Source organism: Cariama cristata, unplaced genomic scaffold (genome assembly GCF_000690535.1).
Source record: "Cariama cristata isolate BGI_N322 unplaced genomic scaffold, ASM69053v1 scaffold2196, whole genome shotgun sequence".
Taxonomy (NCBI): Eukaryota; Metazoa; Chordata; class Aves; order Cariamiformes; family Cariamidae; genus Cariama; species Cariama cristata.
Window position 1 is genome coordinate 52,437 of NW_009622496.1, and position 18,761 is coordinate 71,197.

The 18,761-nt window shown below is 37.7% G+C and overlaps 1 protein-coding gene across 1 annotated transcript in view; it reads left to right on the forward strand.

The window, feature by feature from the left end:
- Positions 1-18,761, forward strand: part of ERC1 (ELKS/RAB6-interacting/CAST family member 1) — a gene marked incomplete at its 3' end in the record, with an annotated part of 79,945 nt that overhangs the window by 43,210 nt on the left and 17,974 nt on the right. Inside the window, exon 2 of the mRNA XM_009702334.1 lies at positions 7,861-8,277. Coding sequence (XP_009700636.1) covers positions 7,861-8,277 — 417 coding nt within the window. The remainder of the gene's footprint in view (positions 1-7,860; positions 8,278-18,761) is intronic.

Consider the following 18,761-nt stretch of genomic DNA (forward strand, 5'->3'; position numbering starts at 1 on the left):
CATGGTAACTGGGGCTAACTGGTACGACTTTAGAAATAATTTTCCTTTGAGTTTGTTTTTTCTACTAGACCATTTCTGGTATCTGCCACAGAGCTCAAATTCCCTTAGGAAGCCAGAGAACTGTCAGAATTATATTAATATTAATATTTCAAAAACTGATAGATAAACTGGTGTTTTTCAGAAGTTTACTAGGTTTGGCTATGCTTAATAAGAATTTTTATTCTTACCACACCTGTATGTGCTCAAATTTGTTCAGAATAAGTTTTTACTGTGCATCAGTTATTCTATAGGAACTGCTTGTATGCATTCTTTATTCCTTGAAAATAGAAATAGCTTACATTTTTTCTTTGTAAGATAAGCTGCTTCATGTTTACCGTAGGTAAAATCTTTCATGTGGACCTTTACCACTGATTAACTGGTGTACTGCATTTAATCTGTTTTACCTTGCAGCTTTTCTTATGGATATACCTGTACAGTTAGTATGAGGTGATTGCATTGCAGTTTTGGTTCTTCTGTGGCTACAGATTTATTAGGTTGTTCCTGATATGCTTACTTGAGGAGTTTAAATTCATTCCTACTGGTTTGCTTCTGTGTTTTGTGGTTTTTTTGTTTTGTTTTGTTTTTTTTGTACAGACAGGGGCAAAGGAATTAGGCTGCTGCATGCTGCCCCCTTAAACCAAATGAGTCATTTTGTGTGACTCTAGTTCAGCTGACAAATGTATTGCTGACAACTTAAGCTCTTTATCTGTAGCACTTTTTTGCCATTTTGCCCTTCTGCTGTCTCAGAGATAATGCAGTGTATGATTGTCTTTAAAATACCAGTCTCTTTCTTTGACTCTCACAAATTAAATCCTATTAAAATCATAGCTGTATTTTGTATCTAAGCTAAACAGTATAAAAATCACCCATTCATTTCCATTTAAGTAAAGGTTTTGAAGCCCCTGATTCATCTTACAGGGAATATGTAGCCTTTCTGGAATTGGCAAGTTCTGTTTCATCACAGCCCTGCTTTACACCTGACATTAGCCCTTTTTCCAATTTCTTTGCGTGGGCTGCAGCTGAATGTCAGCAGGGACTCCCTCAGCCAGCCAGGGCTTTGCTTCTGTGGTGCATTCAGCAGAATCTATTTCCCAGAAGCAATGCCAAAATATTAACTCTTTGAGAATGGGAGAGAATGATTTCCCGTAGTGACCGAATCTTGTTCTAGCATTTGGCATGTGATCTCTTTTGAGCTGAATGTGGTTCATCCTCTTATAAATGTTTGAAATGCTTTTCTTGTAAAGAAAGTGAGAGGAATTGTCATAATGGAAAAGTTTGTGATTGTGCATGCAGATTTGCTGGCAAGAAAAGCACCTTTAAGTTCTGTCATTTTCTGGTGATGTACATTTGAGGGTAGACTGTACTGAATTATCCTTCTGAAATAAAATATATTGTGATTATTGTATCTTTTCTTTCCAGAGTAGTAGCGTTGTAGTCATATGATGATCTAAAGACAAAAGTAAAATAGTGTTTGTATGTACTACAAGTACATCTATTTCAGACCTGGAAGGGCGTTTGTAGCTGAAAGCCTGTTTCTTCTTCCCAGCTGTAAAAATAGTTGGCTGAATAAGAGATTAGCTGTAACCTGGCATCTTCAGAAACCTAGTTTTTGGTCAATTAACAGATTACAGCTGTCTCTTTTTTTTTTTTTTTATAATTTATTTTTTCTTTATCCCTGGGTTGGATCCTGAAAAATAAATACAGAAATACATGACAAGTAATCAAAAAAAAATGCAAACCTGTCCTATGTCTTTCCAAGCACTTACTGTTTTTTTACGTGAAGAACAGCTTGATCACTGAGCAGGTTTGCAGAAAGCTGTCAAATACATGTGCATCATAAAGCTGCCATTCAGTACAGGATGTACAGACATTATGGGTTAACAGTGGAAATAATCAGGAAATTTTCAGTAGCTAAGTTTGTCAATAATATTTTTTATAAGAAACTTTTATTGAATCTGGTGATTTCAGCAAAGCTTTTATTAGGAAAAGCTTTCTTCCCTGCAGAGTGGAATTTCTGATTAAAAATTAGACGAGAGTGAGATGAGATCAACGCTTGAGTATGAAATAGGCTAGGTCAGGGATGCTCACTAGAGTGTAGGATGTGCTAACGGGTCTCTTGGCTAATTCAAAGACCTTGAGCTTGAGATTCATCTACCCTTTGTGACACTGAGATGTGAGAGGTGTAGGTTTAAATTCCAAAGTCAGTCAATATTCAGGTATTTGTACAAAGCAGTCTCTCTGTCCCTTCTGTAAGAATATCTTGTTAGAAACCCACCCACGAACACCTTATTGCCTACTGACTAGAGCTTCATTTGGGATGTATGAAGATTGATGGATAAGAGCTTGAAACTTTATCTTCGAGGCTGAAGCTTTTCTAACACACCACTAAGTATTCCAGTAGGATCTCTCTTTCTCTCCACCCTTTCTATCACCCCGTATTCTCTTGCTCATAAATATGAGGGTCTTCAGTGTTCTCCCAGTGTAAGAGGAGAAATTTTTTTAAGTCGTTCAGTTTTGCAGAATGTAACAATCCTTCCCGCCTCATTGTGACAGATTTCTGTGACAGTGTCATATAATTGCATGTTATGTTTTCCCTTGTTGCTGGGAAGGAGTAGGTTCTTCTCTTCCTTTTTGATGATTGTTGACGGGCATCTCTTGAATGTACTGAATTTTTTCTTGATATTCCAAAAATTAAATAATTTCCCTGGTTAACCTACTTAGAATTTAAATCCAGGAGATTAAGAACTTAACTACAGAAGTGTTCGGTGCCTCGCCTAGTTCTAATAGTTCTAATTTAGGTGTTTAGACTTCTTGAATAAAGTATGGGATGAATTATGTATTTGATTACAGTAGTTACAAAGACAGTATCTGCAGTGTGAATAACCTGAATCAGGCAACCAAAAAACAAATGGACAAATGCATATTGGAATCTTAAACACGGTAACTTGGTAGGTCAAGCTCTGTCTTGCAAACATGAGTGTGAAAATGCTTTCTTTAAAAAGCATGTCGCAATTTAATCCTTTCTTTCAAAATCATGCTAGTAGCGATGGCTGCCTCCTTTTGATCTAAAATGTAGGGTTAGAATACAGGTCTTGGCTGTAGAGTATCAATTACATTCCTTTTTCTGCCTGAGTATGTTAAAATGCGCGTCCCCCACTTCCTTTGGAATGGTAAGATGATAAACATTTAAGTTAATTGGAAGTATTGCTATTCAGGTCTTTCTGTTATGTGTTCTACCAATGACAATAAGAAGCTGTGCTCTCTTTAGTATTTCCTGTCAGACCTACTGAATCTTTAAATATTTCATGCAAAATGGAAAAGCTTCAACAGAGAGAGATGAAAAGAGCTGCCTGCAGCAAGGTTCCTGAACTCACAAGTATAGCAATAGGTACATTGCATTATCCTGTAACTGCAGCACCGGGACTGCTTTATGAACCAAATATAAGGAACTTCTGTATTATTGGCTGTAGTCATACTGTAGGTTGGAAGCTCATCTACTCAATCTGCCAAGGTGTGGGAAATGTGAATTTGAATCCTGTTAGGTGGAGATGAAGATTGAATTGTGTTCTGCTACTTACAGATGTAAATTTTGTTCTGCTGGATGAAAGGCAAACTCTGTCCCTGTGTAGAGCCTGGTTAACAAACTTTAAGTTGTCCCGTGGAAGTAATACAGGCAGAGGAACACCCGTAAGAGGTTATGTTATGCACCTTACCCTTTTAGGATGTACATTTGAGGTGAGCCTGAAGGGGCTTAGCTCTGTCAAGAGAAAAGTACATTAGGCATAACCAGCAAGAGACTTACTAGAAAAATAAAACAAGGAATCCTCAAGGTCTGAAATATAAGTACAATAAGCTTCAAGCAAAATATAAGTTCAACATAATTGTTTTGACTTTAATTATTGTGCTATTTATTAAACTATTTAACAAAAGCATGATTGGTACTTATTCAGCAGAGTATGATGTAATCAAGCTCAGTGGTATTAAAATATTTTTACTAGTTTATTTCTAGCTAAGACAATTTCAACAGTCTTTTTCAGGTTTGATTGAGCTCTCTGGTCAGGTCCTAGAACTAGGACTAAGCATCAGTAGCTAGTGTCACATGAACTTGAAAAATATTTTGTCTTTGTGGCATAGTCACTGATTTAAAAGTGAAGTCTAAGAAATGGATGAGAAGCTAATAAGTCTTGCCTGCTCCTTCAGAGGGAAAATAATGTTTTCTTTGAAATTATATAGAAGATGAGCTATATTAACTGAAAAAGTAGTTTATTTAATACACAGTTTTTGCCTGTGTAACCTGAAATGAGATTTCACAGCAGATCAAATGGTAAAAATGCAGGAGTTTGATTGTGGTGTTTTAGTCCATTGGTGTTTATAAATAACCCAAGTTTGATTCTAAGACAACACTGAGTAGAGGAAGTAATTTCATTTAGTAGATGATGTAGTTGTTCAGAAAAAGCTCTTTTCTCGCTTGGGAGAAAGGAAATGCTGAAGTAGCAGTATGTGGAGAGGCAGGTGGAAGCATGTGGGAATTTGTTTGTTAGCCGAAGGAACAACACACAGCTGGGCTGTGGATAAGTAGGCCTTCTCAAATACAAATGGAATTAACTCATGTGTGGAATTGTAAAGTTATATGTAGTGAGGTTATCATTTAAGTTTAATGAAATTTAAGGATATTCTCTCACTACTGCTATTGTGGTCCTACTGACTTTATTGATGTTGTATAGGTACAGATGAGGCAAACTTTTTCATCAGTGCAGTAGATTTTCTCTTACAGCTTGATCAACATACATTAATTGAACAGATGTAGTAGTTCTGCTTGCCTGCCTGCACGCTGGCATGTTTGTGGTAGTGCCTCAGTTTTAAGGCTTGGAGGTTCTGACATTCTCACTTTGACTGTGGTTTGGAGAAATAACAATCAATGAAAATTGGAATCTTTAGTTTAAAAAACAAAAAGCCACTTCTAAAACCATTTTCAAAATCCATATTGATTCCCTTGAGATATTTTTTTCTTCTCTTATACAGCTAAACACTGACTTGAAAATAAATCTAAGCATCCACCAATATATATACACAATGTACCTCTTAGAACAGAGTAATTAACTATCCCCTTACATAATATACCTCTGCTATGTTATCACGCAGATTCTATAACCTAAAGTGTAGTCTTAGATTAACAGAATTAGTAACTGTCAAGTATTATGTTATTGAAATAGAAGAAAAGACAATTACAGCATCTTAAATCAACCATGAAGCTATGTATTTAAGCTGATTTCAGTTTATGCTGATACCATAAAGGATGGTTCCTTTTTCTTCTCCACCTGCTCCTTGACTACATGTTCCCACCTTTGCTTTGCGGCAGGATCGGTATTGGTATAGTCACACTATCTACTGGATCAGAGATCTGGCTGGAAAGATATTTTGTTTGGTTTTGATGGGGCTGATTTTCAGCCAGGTGAAGCTTTGATCCAGTTGTCAGTGCCAGTCACCTAAGGAAGGATAGAGAGCTGCATTGTTCCTTTAAGTGTCAGCGTGTACTTAGGTGACCTGATTGTGGAATAGCACCTTTAGTTTTGAAAAGCTCTTCTTAGAATCATAAAATGGTTTAGGTTGGAAAAGACTTTTAAGATCATCAAGTCCAACCATTAACCTAGCATGGCCAAGTCCACCGCTAAACTCTGTCTCTAAGCACCACATCTACACATCTTTTAAACACCTCCAGGAATGGTGACTCCACCACTTCCCTGGGCAGCCTGTTCCAATGCTTGACAACCCTTTCGGTGAAGAAATTCATCCTAATAGCCAATCTAAACCTCCCCTGGTGCAACTTGAGGCCGTTTCCTCTTGTCCTGTCTCTTGTTATTTGGGAGAAAAGAGCAACCCCCACCTTGCTACAACCTCCTTTCAGGTAGTTGTAGAGAATGATCAGGTGTCCCCTCAGCCTCCTCTTCTCCAGCCTAAACAACCCCAGCTCCCTCAGCTGCTCCCCATCAGACTTGTGCTCCAGGCCCTTCACCACCTTTGATGCCCTTCTCTGGACTTGCTCCAGTGCCTCAATGCCTTTCTTGTAGTAAGGGGTCCAAAACTGAACACAGTATTCAAGCTGCGGCCTCACCAGTGCTGAGTACAGGGGGACGATCACTTCCCTAGTCCTGCTGGCCACACTATTTATGATACAAACCAGGATGCTGTTGGCTTTCTTGGCCACCTGGGCACACTGCTGACTCATATTCAGCCAGCTGTTGACCAACACTCCCAGATCCTTTTCCATCATGTGGCTTTCCAGACACTCTTCCCCAAGCATGTAGTGTTGCATGGGGTTGTTGTGACCCAAGTGCAGAACTTGACATGTGGCCTTGTTGAACCTCATAGCCATGAACATTATTAGGCCAGAACAAAAAAAAAAAAGGGGATGTACTTGGTCTAAAGTACTGACCTTTGTAAAGAAAATGGGATTGGACTGCCTTTATGCAGCATTCTATACAACCAAACTGTTAACATTTCTAAAAAAAGTTAAAAGTAGGTAACTGTACTGCAAATACTGTCTTATGTCTATTGTCTTTTCATAGAATCACAGGATGGTTGAGGTTGGAAGAGACCTCCAGAGGTCAGCTGGTCCAACCTCCCTGCGCAAGCAGGGCCACCTAGAGCTTTTTAGTATCTCCGAGGAATTTTGTGTAAGAATTGTGATAAATATATTCTTGAAGTAATACTTAAACCCAGATCTTTTTACATCTCTTCTTTTCACAAATATTTGAGTGAAATGAAGTACTTTGACAAATGTATTAATTTGTCACAATTGTTACATTATAGACCTTAACAGTGTGTCTCCTGCATCAAGCTTGATAATAGATTATAGCTAATACTAACTAGTACTTTGGTCCTAGTGAATACTGGAAGTAGCTGTGTTGCAAACACTGATTTTTGTAATATAAAGGTAGACCCCAGGGATCAGTCCATCTGACTTGTTATTGTCTTAATACTTCTGTCTTGCAGGGAAGAAAACAAATGTTTATCTAAATATGAAGTGAGGACTTTTTTTCTAGGCAAACCGTTCTCATATATTACCTCACTATATTAACCCACTGTATTCACAGTCTTTGAGACAGGATTTATTGTCTTACACAACCACAAATTACTGCTGATAATTTGATTGATTTCACATTCCTCTTTGTAAGGTGGTAATTTCTATTTTGTACTAAAATCCTCATGCCTAAAGTTGTATGATGTCACCCTTCTCCCCAGTCGGCATATATCCAGTTTTCTGTCATTGTAGTTCTTCCTGACATGCTGAAGTTTATTCTGTACGTCAACTGGGAAATCCGTGCTAGGTGTAGTGTTAATACTGAAGACCTTGGGAGCCTTCATGACTGATTACATTTTATTAGATAGTATGTAAATTCTAATAGTCACGTGTCCCTCTGCTTTGTCAAGATAGTAATTCTAGTCTAGGGCTTCTTATGCAGAATTCTTCCATAAGGTAAGCAAACATTTGGAAAAAAAATATTTTAAGATCTCAGCTTACTAACAAATGCCTACTGACATTTTCCCATTTGAAATAGTGACTAACTCAAGTTGATGGAAGTGGGAGAGCCACCAGAGTAAGAGGTGTCTAGCGTTAAGCAACCTCTGCCAGGCATAGGAGGGACTTTCTGTAGTATAACCCAGTTCCATCTCAATTCTGCATTCAAAAGACAATGTTGATCTGTCAATGTTGCGGTTTCCTCTTGGTTGGTAGCTCAGGAGGACTGATGTGGCTCATACTGTTCTCTTTATTTCTTCAGTGGAGAAGAATCCTCTGATTTTATTTATTTATTCTTTTAGCATATGCAGATGACTATTCAGGCCCTCCAAGATGAGCTTCGGATCCAACGGGACCTGAACCAGCTATTCCAGCAAGACAGCAGCACTAGAACCAGTGAGCCCTTTGTGGCAGAGCTGACAGAGGAAAACTTCCAACGACTTCATGCAGAGCATGAACGCCAGGCCAAGGAACTCTTCCTGCTACGTAAGACCTTAGAAGAGATGGAACTGCGTATTGAGACGCAGAAACAGACCTTAAATGCACGTGATGAGTCCATCAAAAAGCTGCTGGAGATGCTGCAGAGCAAAGGTCTGTCAGCAAAAGCCACTGAGGAGGATCATGAGCGAACAAGACGGTTGGCTGAGGCAGAGATGCATGTGCACCACTTGGAGAGCCTTCTTGAACAGAAGGAAAAAGAAAACAACATGCTGAGAGAGGTAAGTGACCAAGCTGTGGGTTCATTTCCAATCTTATGTTCTTCTCTGCCTCCTCTCCATTTCACAGCTGTAAGGAAAGAATCTTCCGCCCTCTTTATAAGCCCTATTTTACATTGCAGACTTGACAGAATTTGTCCCTGTTTTTAAAACTTTTTTATGGCTTCATTGCATGTGCTTTCTCAGGTTTTGTGTTTTAGGCACCACTTTTTCCCCCTAGTCTCCATGTGAAACTCTGGAGGGTGAATTGTCACACAGACTGTAAAATTCATTCTTCCATCCTATTTTACTTTGAGAGAAAGTAGCTACCTGTATTTAGGAGAGAGCTGAGAGAAATCTTTGCAGGAGTAATGGATGATTGCTCTACAGTTTCCATGGGAACAGTCGTCTTGCTGTGAAGGGTGTTTGATAAAACTATTAGCTGCCCTGGATGCACAGCCAAAAAAAAGATTACTTAAAGGGGCACTGCTGCACACATAGTAACCTCTTCCCTCCATCACTCTGAAAACAGAAAAGAAAAGCCATTGTTGTATCTGTATTGCACCTTAGAGGAGTGCAATGGCAGGCATTCTTCACTATTAATCATCCTAAACTAATTATAATGAAGCATAGACTACATATAATAGAAATATCTTAGAAAAATAAAGGAAAATAAACAAGTTGTTTGTAGCCAGTGTCATTAAATTTCTTGATATTGTTAAATGCATTTTCCTTTTGTCAACCAGCCTCCTAAAATATTCTAATATTAACTTCTGAAAGGCTAGTAATTCAGCATACGTGGTGTACATACACAGCTATGTATGTATATGCGTGTATTCACTAATGATAAGATTTTCTTTAAAGATTATTTTACATACATCTGTAGATTGAATGCATGAATTGATAACCATACATGTATGTGTAATGTGGTGTGTGAATCTAATGACCTGTTTTGGGCATTGTACGTCTACTTTCTGGTTCAGCACTTCTTTGAAAGCCTGATGCATACACAAGATTTAAGCCCCCTCTCTAAGAAGCCAGAGAAGCAAGGTCTGGCACAGAGGTTTTTGAGATGAGTGTTTGCAGCAAATAAATACTTCTTAATACCTCTTATTCATGTATTTTCCATGGCCTAATCCGTTGTACTTGTGCTCTTGCAAGCATTTTATAAGAAAGCTAGAGCCCATTGCATTTCTGAGCCAGATTTAGGCCAGATTTATTTTTTTAGAGCAGTAATCTCTTGAGTGTCTGGAGTGAAGATAATATGATTCCAGAGTTTCTACACTACAATTTTTCCTTTATTTAGCAACCAATGATAATTCTGTTCCAATTCTTGTATCTATTTCAGGAAGAGCCCCAAATGGCTTCCACTTGTTTCTGTCCAGCAACATAAATGAAAAGCTGACAGGAGCTGTGTAATTTTTTAGGAATGTGGTTATGTTTGTTTCTGCTACTGATGAATAGATGTCAAGAGATAAGAATTCTTGTTTCATTCACACATATCTGGAACTCATCAATCATTCAAATCCTAGCCTTTATGCTAAAAGATTTCCTGGGGAAAGTAGGGATGACTTACTGACTTTGAAAATGCAAATGCTGTTTACCTAACATTTTAAAATCAATTACTCCTTGCTGCTTACCCAGCTCTAATGCATCGAGAAGGGTAAGCTGGGTATGCTGTAATCTGTAGCTCAAGGCATTGATATGGTGTGGGATCCAACCTTGAAGCTGAGCACCCTAGTCACCTTGGAAACATGATGGCATGTGCAGAGATGCCAAATTATCTCCTTATGGAACTGGGTCACATCAGGAAGGGTTTTGTTAGCACCTGTATGTTGTCCTTGAGCTCTGAGCTAGACTGAGCTAACTGAACTCAGGCTTGTCTGCATGAAACTCAGGCCTCATGCTTGGGGTTCCACGAGGCTGGAGAAAATCAGGAGATGCTGCTGGACTGTAGCTGACTGCATCTGACTTCCTGAGCACCAAGCTGCTCTGCTGTGCAGGAGCTGGTTCAGAATTGCTATCACTGTTCCACACTTGGAAGTTGTCTCTGTGCAGAACATCTTAGGCGTGTCTGCATCACCCTCCTCAGCTAATTTTCTATTATGTGTTTATCTGTATTTCCATAGTTTTAGGTTATTTTAGCCCTTTGCTACTCCAGATACTAATTATGGAATTTTTGAGCTGCCTTGAAGAAATCAATCTATTTTCTTGATGGTTCTATATCTAGCATTCCCAGTATCTGGAAAGGCATGCTAAACTCTTGTTTAAATACTGCTGGTAAAGGAAGCATTAGTATCTCAAAGGGATTTGCATGTGTTTGGGAGGTCGGCATTTATAGTTCATGTTCTAACACATTAGAAAAGCTGAGAAAAACTTTAATTGCAGTTTTGACCATCATGGCTAAAGCAATCCTCAGATGTCACAATCCACTAGTACTGTTTCTGACTTTACAAATGTGTTAGACTTCTGGTAGAAATCTTTGCTGGGAATAATAATAAAGATTTGCATCTTTAACCAAAAAGGTATCCATCAATTTTTTTAAGTTTCAAACCTACATATAATTTGAAGTGTGATGTTGAGACTCAAGGTTATCAGATGGTTTCTCAGACAGACAATGCAGGTGCAGTGACCAGCAGTCTGACCTTGAAAATTAAATGTGAATTCATTGATTTCTTCAACTATCACTAGTACTGTGATTGTATTAAAGATTGTGCTAGTTTCCTAAGGCAAAGAAATTTTTAGAGAGCTGATAAGATCATAACTAAGAAATAGCTGTACTGGTTCAGACCAACAATCTCTTCAGTCCTGCATTCTCTTTCACATAAAGACCATATGCAGACACCTAGGAAAGTGTAAGAACAAGGTAAACATGATACTTCTCTGTAATGCTGTCCAATCTTCCCAACTATTTACAAATGAGGGTTTTCTTGAACTTTTTGTGATTTGTCAGTTTAGTATCCTCCACAGACCTGCCATATGAGTACACAGTCAGTGTCTTCTTGAGCTCATGTAAACTTTTGCAGCTGTAGCATCATTTGGTGAGTGGTTTTACAGGCCTACTCTCTGTTGCAGGAAGAACCAGCCTCATTTCTTTTGAGTATGAGCATGTCTCTCAGTAGCTTCATTGACAGCTTCTTGCCCTTGCACTGGAAGACACAGGGAATGGATAGTTGCTGCCAAGACTGTGTGCCACTCACAATTTTAGATTTCTCATATCCTTTCCAAGTTCTGTCTTTTTGCAGACTGAAAAGTCCATTGCTGCTTAATTGCTCCTCATATAGAAGATATTATATATCTTTGGTCATCTCCAAAAGCACTGTCTCGGTCTCCCATATTCAGGTTATGAAATGGATTCTCCTGCAGATAGTGAGAGATATCTCCGTAAGCCATTTGACTCTCTTGGGCTTTTCCTGAATGTCCTGAATTCTGGGGAACTCAAACAATCTTTCTATACAAGTCTATAGGAAAGATCCTATATCCACCACAAGATGTATTTGGCAACTCACTGATGCAGAGAACAGTATCTCATTAATATAAAATAATGGAAAATTAAATATCTCGTTGAACAACTGAACACAGACATGGATCTGGATGCCCTGACTTCAGCAGATGACAGTGTGGCTGCATCACATTCCGCTACCCTAGAAAACAAGCTTAAGCTTATAAAAAGATAGCTTATAAAAAGATGGCTGCTATTCTGAATACCACTTCTTAAGTCTTAGTGAAAATTGTTCATATTATTGTTGGTATTCCGGACTTAACTTGCAGAAACAAAATTATTATCATACCAGCAAGAAATACTTGACGAAATCCAGCAGCTGGACTACAGCTTCCAGAATAGCTCCCAAGTTACATTAACTGCCACCTCATTGTTCCAGACTCACCTGTCGCAGAATTATCAGTGGTGGCAGTGACAGCACATAGCTCTAAAGATAACAAAGCTTGCTGTACTCTTCTTGACGACTTCCCTGCTCCCCTCCTCCCCAAAATGCTAGATGCACTGAGTACAAAGAAGTTTTTCTGAGCTAGACAGAATAATAGATAGACCAAATATCAGTGCAACTTATGGCAGGATATGATGTGATTGTATCCACACCGGGTGTTCTAGACACTTGGAGTACTGTGGGCAAACTATGATTCTTAAGGACAGTCCAAGCTCATTACACCAACTTGGTTAAAGCTTTCTCTTTTGATTTGTTCATTAGTATCTGTCTTTAGGAATATGTATCTGAAGAAAGAACTGAAATCATACACTTCCAGCATCACAGTCAGTGAAGAGGTAACTTCTTGAGAGTTTTTGGGGAAAAAAGTTTAGGCCAAATTTCTCATCTGCCCAGAAGAAAGGATAAACACAAAACTATTTGTATTGGTTCTAGCCAGGGGGAACAAAAAGAAGCTGCTTGTTGTCTATTATTGTCAGATATTTGCCAAACAACTTTGGCAGTGTTATCCCATTTTCTTACTCCTTCACAAGGGATATCAACACAGAGTTTACAACAGTAGTTAGTCTGATTACCTGTTTGTCTCTGGGTTGCTACTGGACATGCAAGCATGGCAAGCCAAATACATCTTTGTTCACAGCAGTGCTATGGCATATACTAATTGAAGTCTCCAAGATATACTGACATATCACTGCATTTCTCCTGTTCAGGTAGGGATATCCTTTCATGTCTCAAATCCTAAGAAGGAAGTATGAGGGTAAGTTCCCAAATGTATTCTCTTCTTTTCATTGGCCGGTATGCTTATTGATATCTACCGGATGCATCTATGAAGCCGTCAATCCCATGGTGCCTTGTATAACATATATTCAGAGTTCTGATAGTATACATGGCTCTAACCATTGGCTTTTCCCGAAAAGATGTAGTAGAAGTCGTGCACAGTGCTAGTTGTTCTTCCTTCATAGCAGTTTTACCACATATTCATAATGAAGGATATGTAAGTCCTGCAAGTGACTTGTGACAGGCTGTGTGTGGCTGTTGTCAATATCTTCAGCCGGAGGGCAAAAACAAGTATCCCTTTAAGTTAAACTCTGATCTTGTAGCTATAGTGTTCACATGGGAAAAGGGAGTGGTTGGCTCAAACTTTGAGGCTAAGCAGATACTGACAGTGGGGTGAGGTGTTCACTGAAATCTGTCTCAGTGTAATAGAATGACAACATAGTTCATCATAAAGAACAAAACATTCATTTTATTTGATAGACAAAAATTAGACAGTTATTCCCAGAATTGTGAATCCAGGTCTGGGACAGATGGCTGGCTACAGCCTTTTATTTGGAAACAGAAAGGTGACTCTTTATCTAGAAGGTTTCTTCAGGAGTCAGTTATAGGTTTAAGGCTTGCATGTTACAGTGGTGTAGAACAAGGAAAGAACCAACAGTAGCTTTGCACTTTGTGTCACAAAAACTGTGTTTGGTAGTAAATTAATTACAGTTTTGATTTTTTTTTTTAATAATTGGACCCATTCAGTCAAGATGGATTTTTAAACTGAGTGCAAAACTGAATTAAGGAGTTAGGGATGTAGTGCTTAACAAATAAAGGGTGGTTTTGTATGTAAAGCAGTCACTGAAATGGGTCATTCATAAGGGCACTCATTTACAATGAACTTAAGGAAGGAGGCTATGGCAGAAAAAGCTATTATTTCTTTTCATCTTCAGTGTTTGTTGAAATGGCAGCCTCACAAAGTTCTGTTTGTGAACTGTATTACAGTTATGTAGTATGGCCTTGTTACAAGAACTGATCCCTGTTTGTAGCTATTTTGAATTGAACAGTGCTCACTTTATTCTAGAAAGTAACACTAAATTTCTGTGAGCACTCTTTATTATGTCTCCACTTAGGGCAGATGTCTGTCAGAGCAGTGAGCAGGCGCACTAGGCTATAGCATACGTATACTTGACTTAGCTTTAAATTATCACACTTGATACTGTGATGGCCAAACAGCAGCAGCAAGGAGCTCAGTGAGAAAGAATGGATGTGCCATCTAAACGTAGTATTGGAGCACTGCTGAACAGTGCCCAATGAAGAGAAAGGTGGTTTGCCTTATCTGACCAGATTTTAATTAACTGTGACAAGTTTTGCAAAGAAGTTCTTTTTCCATGCATGTGTTAGAATTCTTACCCTTTTCAGCTCCAGGCTCAGAGAAGGATTTAGAAATTTTAATTGGTGCAATTAGAGTTATCTCAAAGAGCACTTTTGTCCTGCTCCAAGATTTTGCAACATAAATAAGACATGCTTTTAGAGAGAATTTGTGGTTTACTGGAGTAGATAGATTCAGTAACTGGAACTCTTACTACCATCGTACCAGGGCACATCTTTCTGATGAATTAAAAAATTAAGTTTCTGCTTTTTCTGTTGCTGCTTCATTCTTTCGACCTTTTAGAAGAGGATAGCAGGGAGAAGTGACTTCAATCAAGATAATTTAGATAGTTATGTCTTTATTAAAATTACTTGATTGGTCTACAAGTAGTTTTAAAACATATAGAGCTTTTTGTAGATCAAAATTTGAGAAGATGTTCAAACATATATAAAGTTATTTTCATCTTTCCTCAGTTCAGAGTTTGGTAGCTTGATAGTTCTTAGAATGTTGAAAAATTAGTGTGAAAAATAATATACTTATTTCATGTCTTTCCAGACTGCAAAGAAATCATAAACAACTTCAGATTCTTGTATAGCAAATTTCTGATTTTTATATGATCGTTTAATAATGTGTAGGAATTAAGTGAATGGAAAAGCCATAAAATTTCAATGGGTTTATTTATATGCTTTTTCTAGCATAGGGCACTAAAATTACAGCAATTTTTAAAACTTATTTCAAACAATTTTTTTTCCTATCTGAATGAGCTACTTAGTCTTCAAAGAGGGTTTTTTTTTTTCTTTTTATTCACACACTATATAAAACAATTTAGAAATGCATAAATCTGGCTGGAAATTGGAGATTTAAAATACATAAACTTTAATATCTTTTGATGTTTTGTTATATTAGAAGATTTTCTTTTGTCAATATGTAGTACATGATTTACTTCGTTTATAAATTACAGCTTAAGTATACTTCCCTTGGAGATGTTAATATTAACCTGCACTTTTTTCAGTAGGGATGCAATCTGTGGAATTTTGTTTCTGCAAATGTGAAACTTTGCAATAGAAGAAAAAAATCTGAAAATACCATTAACAAGTTGGAAGCTAATTTAAGTAGAAAATAGATGCTTTTGCACCTTAAATAAGAGGGAAGAAAGGAAAAACTAACTAATAGCATGTAGGTAAATAAAGTTCTACATGATTAAGATTTTAATTTTAATTGACTTTTATTTAGCTTTTGAATTCACACTTCTGTAGTCAGATTTCAACACAATGACTTGCTTAAAAGTAATAGTGTGTTCTGAATTGGGGTGTCTCATCTTTATCTTGCTTTTACTCTAATGCTGCAGTTTTGAAGGATTTTGCTCTTGTTTCTTGCTGATAGGAATACTGAGATGAACTGAAAGCTATGTTTTAGTTTTCATTTTAGATGATCCCTTCATTAACAAATTTAAGTGTCCTAGTATCTGAGGTTTTGATTGGATTTAGAAATCACGACCTGAATGTATTAATAAAATTGCAAAACACAGAAATGAGTTTCTTTAGCCAGGGGTAACTGAGCTTCGAAGCAACTGACACCTTCCATTATTCATGTGTGTGCAATTTTCCGCACAGCTTTCAAAGTTATGCTCTTTATTAGTACAATCAACTTATTTTTCAGGGAATTATATTGGTTGTGTTTGCCAATGCAGGAAATGACAAATGGAAAAATACATAATTTCTGAAGAAACTGCTGTGATTATTAGCTCCAAACTTGTTTAACTATATCTTTTTAGTAGCAAAACTCTAATAGTAATGAGGTAAATTATACAGGATTCTTATACATGCTTTTTTCAATTCAGTTTTATGTGTTGCTGAAATAGAAGTTTAAATTACTGGTATCGAGCACTTTCTGAAAAATATTCGTAAAAATCCTGAAACTAAACAATTGTAATACTATCCAGTCACCTTCTGGTCCCAGTTAGTAAAGATATTTATGTAAATGAGTCAGGTAGGTGGAAGGGCTCTCCCAGAGGTCATTTCATGCAACCTCCTGCTCAGATCAGCAATTTCAAATGATGAGAATTCCACAACCTTTCTGGGCACCTCGTCCAGTGTTTGGTTCTCCTGGTAAAATCTTTTCCGTATTAACAAGTCAGGTTGTTCTGTGGTGCAACTTTTGCCTGTTGCCTATTATCCTTCCACTATGCACTTCTGAAAAGACTTTTGTTTCCGTCATCTCTACAGCTTCCAATTAGATAGTTGTAGAGAGCATCAAGCTTCCCTCCAAAGCCTTTTTTCTTTTCAGCTGAACAAACCCAGTTCTCTCATCCTCTCCTCTTCCATCGTATGTTCCAGCCCTAACCATCTTGGTGTCTCTGTTGGACTCTCTTCAGCTTTTCAATGTTTTCCTCGTATTGGGGAGCCCGGAATTGGACACAGTACTCCAGCAGTGGTCTTGCGAGAGCTGCATAGAGAGAAATAGCTGCTTCCTGTCTCCTGGTTGTGTACTCTTGCTAATACAGCCCAGGGAAGTGATTGTCCCCCTGTACTTGGCACTGGTGAGGCCGCATCTCAAGCAGTGTGTTCAGTTCTGGGTTCCTCACAACAAGAAAGACCTTGAGGTGCTGGAGTGTGTCCAGAGAAGGACAACGAAGCTGGTGAAGGGTCTGGAGTACAAGTCTTAAGAGGAGCGACTGAGGGAGCTGGGATTGTTTAGGCTGGAGAAAAGGAGGCTGAGGGGAGACATAATCGCTCTCTACAACTACCTGGAAGGAGGTTGTAGTGAGGTGGGGGTTGATCTCTTCTCTCAAGTAACAAGAGACAGGACAAGAGACAAGAGGAAATAGCCTCAAGTAGTGCCAGGGGAGGTTTAGAGTGGGTATTAGGAAGAATTTCTTCACCAAAAGGGTTGTCAAGCATTGGAACAGGCTGTCCAGGGAAGTGGTGGAGTCACCGTCCCTGGAGACATTTAAAAGATGTGTAGATGTGGTGCTTAGAGACAGAGTTTAGTGGTGGACTTGACCGTGCTAGGGTTATGGTTGGACTCGATGATCTTAAAGATCTTTTCCAACCTAAACTATTCTATGATTCTATAGATCTATTAAATAATTTCTGAAATTAACAGTGATAGTTAATAGTGAACTGATGGATGCTCATGAAATTTTCCTTTGGTTGTAGCATTTGCATTCAGTTGTAATTAATTGCAACTAGGTTGCTAAAATCTTTCAAAGATTTAGACATGAAAGATTGACAGAAAAGCCATCTGGGAAACTAAATTTTAAGTATGAAAGGTATACCATTCACTTAATAAGGCCTGGACTTAAGATAAGTCTGACTTAACTGACTTAAGGCCAGTTAAGATTAAAAAAAGTCAAAATTACAGCTGTTTTTTTAATTGCATATCATATTTTTTTGTCAATGTAAAAAAAAGATGTATGAAAGAGCTTATTTTTCTTATTCTCTGTGTGGTACATGCTGCCTGATTATGTAGGTTCTGCAGGAAATGGAAAACCTGTCCTTTTTTGCTTTGGAAGGTGCTTATCTTGTGACGTTACTGAGAGATAAGTTGCTGTATTTTTAAACATACAGCATACTTCACTATAAAAACATCATTGCTTAAAAGTGAACCTTCACATCTCTTCAAGTCCCCTGCAAAATCAGAGGCAAGAGTAACTGAGGGAATAACGACGAATGGTATGGCCAGATTATGAATGAAGAAAAGGTTCTGATTAAATTCCTCCCTTCATTATTATGTACATGTGTATAACTTATGAGCATTTTTGAGAAATAGTGCTGATACTGCTCAATGTTGACTCCTTCAATTCTAAACTATATTCTCTAATTTTCAATTATTTTGGCATTTCTTGGTCAAGAAAAAACCCACAGAATTTGTCATTCTTTATGGTGCATTAAAATGATTTTATCACTGCTATTCTTTACATATTCAATGTTCTCATTATGTTTGATCAGCTGTTCAATGTAATTATGCTGACCAGAAAATTACAGTATTGTTTCTCATAGGGCTACTGTGCTACCTTGCAGACCTCCTTGGCAGATGTAGTATGATGCAAACTTTTAGTTTACATCTTTTTTTGAAGTAGATTTTTTTTTTTTAAATGGAAGATAGCTATTCTTAGCTAAAAATTGGTAATGGTGAAGTACCAACTGCAACTGTGGTGGCCACACTGTTTAAATTTCTGACTATTTCTAGCCTTCAGTTTTTAGTTATTGAATCGTAATGTTTTTAGGACAGAACAACCCTTTTGAATTTTTGTTGCCTGTGAAGGTACTTTAAAGTTGTGATCAGTTTGCACCATAATTTTTGTTTTGTTTTGTTTTTTTCCTAAAGACAAATTATGCTCCTGCAGTCATTCTTTGAACTCTCTTCAATATATCAATATAGTTTTTAAATTGTAGGCACACAAAGTGGACACAGTGTACCTGTAGTGGTAG